The sequence below is a fragment of the Oreochromis niloticus genome, linkage group LG19 (genome assembly GCF_001858045.2).
Source record: "Oreochromis niloticus isolate F11D_XX linkage group LG19, O_niloticus_UMD_NMBU, whole genome shotgun sequence".
Taxonomy (NCBI): domain Eukaryota; kingdom Metazoa; phylum Chordata; class Actinopteri; order Cichliformes; family Cichlidae; genus Oreochromis; species Oreochromis niloticus.
In genome coordinates this window covers 19,838,075-19,849,367 of record NC_031983.2, presented here as the reverse complement: position 1 = coordinate 19,849,367, position 11,293 = coordinate 19,838,075, and the positions used below count along the sequence as shown (strand labels likewise).

The window sequence follows — 11,293 nt, the reverse complement described above, 5'->3', positions numbered from 1 at the left end:
ATAGATCATTTATTTAACCCTGATTTTAACAGCTCCCAAAGAACCCCCACAGACTCACTCTGTGAGCAGTTTGCAGACCACTTCAGGGGAAAAATCAACACCATCAGATGTGATATTTTATCTTCTCGTGATATGATTTTAAACACATCTGAGGGCTCGATTGTACCTGAGGAGACACTGGACAGCTTTGTCCTGGTTAATGCTGAGAACCTTAAGGTTTTCTCCACAGTGAGACCCACCACATGTCTTTTAGATCCAATCCCCTCTTCACTCTTTAAAACACTTTATGGATTTTTTGAAGCTGAGCTTTTACACATGATGAATTGCTCTCTTCAGTTGGGTGTCTTCCCTGCTGCCTTTAAAACGGCGGTGGTGAGGCCCCTTCTGAAGAAGAGCAATTTGGATTGTAATGATTTTAATAACTACAGACCTGTATCCAACTTACCATTTTTAAGTAAAATTTTAGAAAAACTTGTTTTTACTCAGATTAATGATTTTCTGAATGATAGACAGATCCTAGAAATATTTCAGTCTGGATTTAGGGTGAACCACAGCACAGAGACTGCTCTCCTAAAGGTTTTAAATGATATTAGATGTAACTGGGACTCCCAAAAGCTCTCAGTCCTGGTGCTACTGGATCTAAGTGCAGCCTTTGATACAGTAGACCACGCTATTCTTTTAAACAGATTGAAACACATGGTGGGCCTCTCTGGTGCTGTACACAACTGGTTCACTTCCTATCTCTCAGACAGAACTTTTATGGTGTGTATGGATACATGCTCCTCTAAGATCCATAAAATGACATGTGGTGTGCCTCAAGGGTCGGTTTTAGGCCCTGTACTTTTTAATTTGTATATGCTCCCCCTTGGCGGTGTCATCAGGAGGCATGGAGTGAACTTCCACAGTTACGCTGATGATACTCAGCTGTACATCTCCGTGTCTCCTGATGACACCAGACCAGTGGATGCCCTTTTTAACTGTATTCTAGATATAAAATCTTGGATGGCAGAAAACTTTTTACAGCTTAACCAGGACAAAACTGAAGTTTTAATCATCGGTCCTGAGGCTCAGAGAGAGAAACTCTTGTCTAAATTACAGGCATTTTCACTATGCCCTTCACTACAAGTGAAAAACCTGGGTGTTATTCTTATAATAATAATAATAATGGATTGGATTTATATAGCGCTTTTCAAGGCACCCAAAGCGCTTTACAATGACATTATTCATTCACGCTCACATTCACACACTGGTGGAGGCAAGCTACAGCTGTAGCCACAGCTGCCCTGGGGCAGACTGACAGAAGCGAGGCTGCCATATCGCGCCATCGGCCCCTCTGGCCGACACCAGTAGGCGGTAGGTAGGGTAAAGTGTCTTGCCCAAGGACACAACGACCAGGACAGAGAGACCGGGGATCGAACCGGCGACCTTCCGGTTACAGGTGCCCTTCCCAACCCCCTGAGCCACAGTCGCGACTCTGAGCTTGGTTTTATCCCACATATTAAACACGTAACCAAAATTGGATTTTATCATCTAAAAAATATAGCCAGAGTCCGCCCTATCCTCTCTCGGGCCAACACGGAGATATTGATGCATGCTTTTATTACCAGTCGCATTGATTATTGTAATGCCCTGCTCTCTGGTCTCCCCAAAAAGAATATTTTACCTTTGCAACTTTTGCAAAACTCTGCAGCTCGTGTGCTGACGAAGACCAGAGGGCAGGCCCACATTACACCGGTTTTAGAATCGCTGCATTGGCTCCCCGTGTGTTTCAGGATCGATTTTAAAGTTCTTTTATTGGTTTTTAAATGTCTTAATGGTCTTGGGCCTTCTTATCTTTCAGATCTGCTTTTACCATATGAACCCTCGCGGACCCTGAGGTCCTCTGGTACTGGCCTTTTGATTGTCCCTAAAGTCAGGACACATACTCACGGAGAGGCAGCTTTTCAGTGGTATGGTCCTCGACTGTGGAGCAGCCTGCCGGAGGAGCTCAGGGCCGCAGAGAACGTTCATGTTTTTAAGAACAGGCTCAAGACCCACCTTTTTAATTTAGCTTTTAACTAACGTTTATTTATTTTATGCTTATTTATTCTATCCTGTTATTCTATTTATATTATTAATTTAGTTTTACCTAATATTTATTGATTGTATTCTTATTCATTTTTTATCTTCTTACTCTGTTTATATTTATATTTATATTGTATCCCACTCTTATTTATTTTATCTTTTTATCCTGTTTATATTCTTATTAGGTCATATCTCCAGTGTTTCCTCGGAGGGGGCTCTCTGCACCGGGGCTGTGATCGACCGTGGCTGCTAGGGCTCTGTGGATCCTCTCAGCCTGGCTGGGGGGCTTCTTTGCCTCCCTCCTGCTGTGTGCCCAGCCTGGAGGCTGCGGTCTGTGACCGGCTCCCGGTGCAGACGGCTCCCTGTGATAGTGTTTCCTCACTTGGCTAATGTGTATCCAGCCCAATTTTACTCTTTAAGTGTGTGGGGTGGGGTGGGGGGGGTGGTGGAGAGAATGTGTGTATCCATGACCGTTTCTGTTAATGAGAGTGTGGGGAATGAGTGGGGAGTGGGAGGGTGGGGTGGGGTGGGGTGGGCTGCTTTTAACCATGTAAAGCACTTTGTGCTACAGTTTTTTTGTATGAAAAGTGCTTTATAAATAAAGATTGATTGATTGATTGATGGGGAAAATCAACATTTCATATTCATTTCATGTTCAAAAGTCTATACCAGGGGTCCCCAATCCCAGTCCACCAGGGCCGGTGTCTCTGCAGGTTTTAGATGTGTCCTTGATCCATCACAGCTGATTTAAATAGATAAATTACCTTCTCAACATGTCCTGAAGTTCTCCAGAGGCCTGGTAATGAACTAATCATGTGATTCAGGTGTGTTGACCCAGGGTGAGATCTAAAACCTGCACGGACACCGGCCCTCGTGGATTGGGATTGGGGACCCCTGGAACTATTTAGACTTAAATTTTTAAGCAATTGTTTTGGTATTAACAAAAACAGTGCAGGCTGTTTTTTGTACAGACTGATGTTTATAATGATGCCTTTAATGTTTTCACTTGACTATCGAATGAAATTTTAAATTTAGCACAGACACAGAGTGCTTGTCCCAAACAGGATGAAGGAGATTGACAATAACTTTAGGTGCCACTAGTGTGGACACAGATGCCTAATCTTATTTGAACGAATGCTTCTTGGAGGATTTTTTTTTGTCATCATCAGGAGAAATGGATGAAAAAATATAGCTGCGTTTGTCTGGTCTGAACCATCTGCACTATCCCATTCGCAGATGACTTCATTTTCGGTCCACCCCTGTGAGTGTTCTTGTAAACAGCCAGTGTGTTGGTATACCAGCAAACATTAACTTGTCTGAACTGGTATCAAAATAATAAAAAAGGTGCTGCATTTTGAAAAATACTTATTTAATTCCACTCTCATCCTAATTGTGTAATGTTCATTTATCCTCACTCACAACCTTCATTTAAACAACCTCTTATGATGTCTGACTCACTGTTTGAGCCTCTTCTCTTTCACCTTGTGTTTTATTGTCCATTTCCACTGAGGTATTTCATGTGGACTTTAGTGTTTCAGATCTCTTCTTCTCTCCACCTTTCATCCACCCACTTCTCCTGTGAGTTACCAACTCAACTTTGAGCTTTAATTAAATGTGAATCCTTCATTACCTTTCATAGTCATTCTAATTTTCTAAGTCAATCTGCTGAACATTTTGCACTCAAAGGGTTTTGCTGACTCCCCTGTAAGTGTTTTGATCAAGTACCTGAGGTGAATTTAGTGATGAATGAGTGCTCTTTTGAGCTCTGCTTCATATTGGCAGCACCTGCTGTCTTATAAGCTATCTAATGTGATAGAATGGAGCCTGGTGGCACCAAGAAAATCCTGTCAGCTGAGATGGGAAAGAGCACATTGCAGTGTCCCTGTGGCCACTGTTAAACCCCTGTGAGGTCAACATTATATAGTGGGGTACTACTGGGCCACATGGAGAAATGACTGCATACCCTTGTTATCTTTTGTTATTTTTTTTAATGTGAGTGAGAAGGTGTTTACTGGTGTTTGTTGGTTTAATAACCCTGATTGCAGTTTGCATCTCATATCTGTTGAGGATCATTTTCTGACTGTCAGTTACACAAAAAATACAAATACTGTGTACAAAAGAGGAGGAAACTTTTTGTTTCTTTTACAAGACATTATCATAGACATACACATTAACTAAGTGAAGATAGTCACATAGATTAAAAAAAAAAAAAACAATACATTTTGACTGTTAATAAGTATGGATTGATAAAAGCATGTCATGTTATCAGTATATGGTCATAAACATTCATTTAACAGATACATTCTTCAAAGTCATGAGGCCATGTTTTAAATCAAGGAAGCTGCTGTGGTGATTTGGACTGCGTAAACCACCTGAGTGCACTGCATTACAAAGCATCTATATACAAATTATAGCAAAGATCTTTTCGACAAGGCTCTTTACAAATCACTTTACAAAATGTACCACTTTTACATTTCCACCTGTTGTGTTATCTTACGCAAGCTCAAAGGAAAATCTATTTTAAAACTTTCTTATACATTGTTGTAGCACTTCATCAGACTGGAGAACATTTAAAATCACTTTACATGCCATAATCTGTTGCTTAATCACCCATGAAGACTTTATATCTTCCAGGCTTTAGTAAATTCTTAAACGAGAAAAAGAAGACATATATTATACAATTTACATTGTGTGAGAGCTCACTTCTCTCGTTTGTCAGTGGAAAACCATGTCTCCTAAAGATAACTGTGAAGCCATGGGGTAGCTTACAGTGGAGGCTACTTCTATAGAAGCAGGACTAGTGAAAATGAATGTTTTCATCGCCATAAATATGGCTGCAAAAAAGCATGATTGCTATTGGTAAATTAGACAAATTTATAATAATGTTTTTTGTTTACAGCCACAGCAAAAGATAGCATTGTATGTTTAATCAGTGCAACATATGTAACTATAGCTGATGACTGAAAACATGTGGATAACACTGCTGGAAAATGGTGCACAGTTGACATGGCCCAGAAAGTGACTGCTAACATGTTTATTTATACATTAACAGGCAGCTTTCTTTGTGTATGCACCAGACCGAAACTTGCAGAGTCAAAAGACCTATAAGAACCTTTTGCGATGCCTCCTTATAGGACCCCCCCACACCCCCCAATAAACATTTCTGATGATCCTACAGATTAAACAGTGCTGATCATTTAACAGTGAAATACATTCAACAAGATCAGAGACTGATACATATTTTGGAAATATAAATTGTCTCACGATCACAAAAAAATAAGCAAGGGTTGTGCAGCACAAAGATTCACAAGAATATTCACAGGGACTGTTGACTCACCCCATTGATCCCAAACACAACATGGATTTGAATATAAAAGTGGCCACTGGGAATTCTGACAACTTATAGCAGTAACCCACAACATCTTCATATAATGTGACTAAAAGCATACCCAAAAGCATGACACTTGGCCTGCAAAGCACATGCAAAAATCTCTTCCACACACATGCACATACACACTGCACCTCTGCCCCCATCTTAATGAGTACAGAGCAGTGCCACAAATTCTACAGTGCTTTCTTTGTCATCCAGAATATAAATGCAGTATAAGGCATTTGTAGATGTGCGTGACATTTATATGTGAGCACACAGGCGTGCCTGTCTGTTTTTGATTGATATCCTGTAAGTATTTCAGGCCAGTGACTTTTGCACTTCACCAGTTTTGCTTTTTAATTGTTTTCTATGAATAGTGTGTGGCACTTGCTGAAATAACCGAACAAGACAAGTAACTGAGCAAATTGTGTTTAAAAGAAAGGTGTTTTATGCATGTTGAGCGTTTATGGCTCTTGCTTTTTTAATCATCCTTTTTGATTCCAGTCAAATAAAGGCAAGTGCTCACCACAATTTTGCATCGCCCTGACAGAAATTATGGCCTTTACGTGAGTATTGTGAATAGCTTTATTCATTACGCCAGCCATTTAGGCCATGCATTCAAAAGCTGATTGTAGACTCTGTCCAGCCGTTTGAGCCATCTCCCTTCACAGTGCTCGCTGTGCGACCCCGTGGCGGCAGGCTGTCGGTCAGGCCGAAGAGGCGCGCCGCTGCACCCCGGTATTTCCACGACATGGTGTTATAGAGGATGGGATTGATGGCAGCACTCAAGTAAAAGAGAACCACTGACACCAAGCTACAGTACTCGGATAACAACGACAGCAACGGTGAAGGAGCATCCAGAGAGCGGAACTGCAAGTAACGACCCACATGGAAAGGCAACCAACACAGGACAAAGGCCAGCACAACAACCACTTTTGGAAGAAGAAAACAGACATAAAAAGGGGCAGGGGTTAGTCAAAGGAGGTGCTGATTAACCTTTTCTACCTAATGTATATATATATTTATTCGGAAATTTGAACTGATATCACTTTATATGAACACAATTTAAAGCCCTAAGGTGTCTTTCATCTGTCGACAACTCAAACTCTAATCATCTAAGAACTTCAGAATTTTTGCATAATTTGCGCGTTCTGGAAACTTACCCAGCATCTTTATGGTCTGCCTGTTGCTCTTATCCCTGTGAGACACGCGGTTGCTCATGTTCGTCTCTCGGTGCCTTTGCCACAGCCGACGGCCTATCAGGCTGTAGAGCACTGTCAGACAGAACACGGGCATGAAGAAGAAAACGGAGCTCAGCCACACCATGGCCCCCATTAGACCTGATTGCACAGCATAGTGCGTCATCTTACACTCTCGGGTGTCCTCAGTCTCCAGGAATAAGTTAGTCTCATTCATCCACGAACTGAAGTTTAGTGGCCCCATCGTGTCCTGCTCTACTCCCACCATGACAAACACAGGGCCTGCGCTCAAAAGGGACACTGTCCATAACAGACAAATCAAGGCTCGTACGCGCCTTTTGGTTACCAGAGCCTTGGCGCGCAATGGGAAACAGATCGCCAGGTAGCGCTCTACTGACAGGGCGGTGATGCTGAGGATGGTGGAGTAAGTGCTTGATTCTGACACAAACTGAAAGAGTTTGCAGAGCGCGTCTCCAAAGCGCCAGGGCCTGTATCTCCACATGCGGTAGAGGTCAAGTGGCATGCAAAGGAAAATGAGTAGATCGGATACCGCCATGCTGCACAGGTACAGATTGGTGGTCGTGCGCATGTCCCGGTACTTGCTGACCACCAAAATGGTCATAACATTCCCGGCCACCCCTATCAGAAACAGCAGTGTGCAGGCGACGGTGATGGCCGTTAGGAGAGGAATTGAATAATAATTGAGAGGGGGCGGGGAAGGGTCAGCTTTGCTTATGGTATTGTTGGTCTCCTCCCAGGTGCAGTTACGGTGGAGGCACTCCAGTTGGCTGGGCCAGGAGGGCATTGTTGCCTCTGGGTTATTCTCCCGGCCGCACCTGACCCTGACTGCTGATGTCACCCTGGATCTGGGACTCCTCATGCCCCTCGATGCCGCACTCACCTGCGTTATTCATTGTTTGATTTCCGGAGTTAAGAAAAACGTGTAACGGAGGAGATCAGGCGTGAACACAAGTAATATCCTTAGTGGTGCAAGCAATCCTGTGTAGCCTAACACTTCTTTACTTTGAAGATCAAACACGAAATAGGCGGTGTTGAATAGACTATAACAGAAATATGAGGCCATCTCAGATCGATCCGAATTATCCACTCCATCTTCATAACCCACACTAAAGTGTTCCAAAAGTACCTGAAGAGTAGGAGTGATGGTTACAAAATGCATTACATCCGGATATTCGCAAGCTATAAATCGCCAGCCGAAATTTTTGAGGATGTGTAATCCAATAAAAACGGATATGACAGAAAATAAAAACAGATCTAGTATTTAAAAATCTAATATTTAAGCGCATCTTATCTTCTCCATCTTTTAAAAAATATATTTGTGAAACCCACCAGAAGCCTGAGGTCCTTCATGCGCTAAGAAGTCCCAAAGAGTCCTCAGCAGCAGCAAGTCCCCGCGTTTGCACAAAATAAAAAGCAAAATATTGGATCGCTTGACGAGTTGCATCTGGCAGCATGCGATGGTGAGTCAGACTCAGGGTCATAATGATGCGGCAGCAGCAGCAGAAAACATCTGTCCTGCAAATGACAGTGGCGCTCAAACTCAGCCAAACACAAACGGACAAATAACAACTAGCGTGAAAACAATCACTGTCTGACGGAAGGGAGACAGTTTAATAAAACTCACAAACACCACGAAAGAACGATGCATTGTCAATGGAATAATAAATCTAAGAGTCCAAATGGTCAAAGAAGAAATATCAGTCAAGACCGATGAAAAAATCCACCTTAACACCAGACTTCTGTTCTGCTCCTGTAGTTATGGTGCATATCCAGTGTGTGTATCATGATTCGCGGTGCGCAAAACATCTTACCCAAGTGAAGTCTGTGGTGGTCTGCTCTGAGTGCGATGCTACAACACCACCTACCGGTACTGTTACAGTGATTTGTAGCGGTTTCAGCATTTTAAGCAATCATGCCTTTTGTGTTTACTACCAGCCAATGAGAAAGAGTATTCCTCATTAGCAATTGGAGAATAATTCGACTCTCTCTGTTTTATGATGTGATGGACCGAGAAGACAAGGAAAGTCAGGCTCAGGTTTAAGTCCATAAAAACAAACTTGGTTAAATTATACAAAAAAAAAAAAAAAAAAAAAAAAAAAAAAAAAAAAAAAAAAAATCTAAATATTGGGCCCATAAAAGAGGTCAAAGTAACAGAACTCTACTCAAAAGCTGGCAACAAATACTGACGTACCTAAATGACACAAAAGGGAAACTTAAATAGTGGCTGATCAGCCCACAAAGACACAAAAGGGGTTAGAACGCACAAAAACCTAACTGAAACTAACATAATAAATTCCATTTCCCACCCATGATCCAGAGTTGTCGTGTGATCCAATTTTCAAGTCTCCATAAAGGCTTGCTCCGCCCATTTTCCACCTCTTAGCTCATCAACCAAGGGCCTGGAAGCAGCAGCTGCTGAGGTCTCAAATTGTCATACGCCCTAGAAATATGGTTTATAATTCAATTACCCCTTTGCACAAAGCAGAAAAAGACACTTAAAACGTGCCATTTGCTCACTATAGGAAGAATATTTAGTCAGACAGATTAAAATTGTGACACAGTGTAATGTGGTTAGGGTTGCCAATTACCACAATATATCATATGTTGCCCTAAGAACTGGCACGATAATTAGCCATTCTGCCTTAAATTAAAATACAACCCCCCCCCCCCCCCCCCCCCCACCACCACCACCCCAAAAAAACCCCAAAACGCAGGTAACACTAACAGAATAAATAATATCCCCACGATCTTGTGCATTTTCAGATTTCCATTAAAAATATACCCCCTGATGTGTTCAGTGCTGTATAAACATTCTCTAGTTTGGACAACAATGTACATTATACCATTTCCCACAACGAAATAACACCTATTTCTTCAATGAAAAGTTCAGAATCTAAGAATACATGAATTTGAATAAACATGTGTTACTTTACAACAATCTCACCTACAAACCTACTTTGCATAATAATTTAAAGCTTATACTTAATTGCTACTGCTTAAATGGTTAAGAAAATAGATGGATAGATAAATAAATAATATTTCTCAGTTTACTATATTCAGTTAAATATAGGAAACAAGTAATTTGCAAACCATTGCATTCTGTCTTTATTTACAGAACTAATTTATAACTTGGGGTTGTAGATCACTGGAAGTATAATATACACTATGAATGGACTTTAAGTTCCCAATTTACATTTGTGTAAGTTGCCTATTGGAACCAAAATGACCTTCAAACTTGTGGGGCTTGTCACAAAAAGCCCAACAACATAACTTCCCCTTCACCATGTGATAATTTCTGGGCACGTTCAGGCATCTCTGCTCTACTAACTAACAATGGAGTGTGTAAGTCAGCAGTATAAGAAATGCAATGAGTGAATGTATGTGTGCAAACACCCACAAAGGTGGATGGAAGGCAGACCAATCACCACAGGATCGTTTTTATAGAATGGCCCCGGCCCCGTTGAACTGGTTGGTATAAACTAATTACATAATTACTCTATTAGGGTAGGTTAGGATTGCCTCGATAAGAATGAGAAGCTTATCACCATTTTTAATGACACATAATTAAGATATATCAGATTATTTTCCCGTTGTCTTAAGCGAAAACAAAAATAAAATAGCAAAAATCACACCTTTGACTGGCAGCATAGTTCTGTTCTTCCTGCACTGATGAGATTCTCATGTTTCAATTCCTGTTATCTCTCTGCCCTTTGCTCAGTGCTTACCAGCCGACACCGTTTATGACCACTGAATTATGATGTGTGTGTGTTTAGGCGAGGAGACGAAGCCGGTTAGTTAGAAATGACTTGAGAAAGACTGATCTTGCTGTCGTTATAGCTTTCGGGACAGCCGTGCTTTGAAGGTTTCCGGTATGTATCTGTCATCATTTGATGTAGAGGTGTGTACAGATCATTGGATGCGTGTGTTTACACATGCAAGTGTGTGTTTGTACAATGGTCTAAAGCACGACTTTAGACATTTGTACTGCACAGTCAAACGTCGTGGTTTGGTGTGCCCATAACAACTGAAGTAATGCCAAATAACAGACTGACTCACTATTTACATGCACAAAATTGGATTGTTTCTAAGACAACACGAGTTAACAGCAAGACTGGTTATATTACCTGTTATGTCATGTTTTTATTTTAGTGTGGGATCGATTTAATTTCTCAGATACGTTTCTTTTTAGTAATGTTGAAATGTGTGTTATTTATTTAGAAAAAGACAGTTCTCATCTATTTTTATTTGAAAATGAAGCACATTTATCATCCTTCATGTGTCAAGTGCACGTGGTAAATGTGGTAAAGGTTTGTGGTTGCATTTTTATCTGCGATGTTAACTGAGAAAGTGTTTCCAGGGTGTGGTCGATTTAAGGTTGAAGTCCCTATCAAACCCATAATATACACTCTAGGGCTGTGCTTGGCCTGCACAGGGGTGCAGTACATCAATTATTCCACTGGATGGAAGAAGAGATCGCTTTCCTTTTAGTTTGAAGGCAAAATATACGGAGTATAATTTGTATTTATACATCAAGTTTAAGTGAAGACACAGCCAAATCAAATGCTTAACTATTTTTCTTTTTTCTTCTTCTTCTTATTTTTAAATATTTAGTATAAGACCCAAGTGACATGTGCAATGA

At 41.1% G+C, this 11,293-nt stretch overlaps 1 protein-coding gene across 4 annotated transcripts; it reads right to left on the bottom strand.

Moving 5' to 3' along the window:
• Positions 1–4,186: 4,186 nt before the first annotated feature.
• ghsra (growth hormone secretagogue receptor a) lies at positions 4,187–8,888 on the bottom strand. 4 transcript variants are annotated; one of them, XM_003442881.5, is made up of 3 exons: positions 8,846–8,888; positions 6,598–8,164; positions 4,187–6,366 (listed from the first exon to the last, which is right to left on the bottom strand). In XM_003442881.5, the coding sequence occupies exons 2-3, from the start codon at positions 7,511–7,513 to the stop codon at positions 6,053–6,055; spliced, it is 1,230 nt and encodes a 409-aa protein (XP_003442929.2). In that variant the 5' UTR covers positions 7,514–8,164; positions 8,846–8,888; the 3' UTR covers positions 4,187–6,052. The 4 variants fall into 4 exon arrangements, with proteins under 4 accessions (XP_003442929.2, XP_025756504.1, XP_025756502.1 ...); XM_025900719.1 differs by lacking the exon at positions 8,846–8,888 and having other exon boundaries at positions 6,598–6,708; positions 6,805–8,519; XM_025900717.1 differs by lacking the exon at positions 8,846–8,888 and having other exon boundaries at positions 6,598–7,780; positions 7,984–8,519.
• Between the last annotated feature and the right edge of the window lie 2,405 nt (positions 8,889–11,293).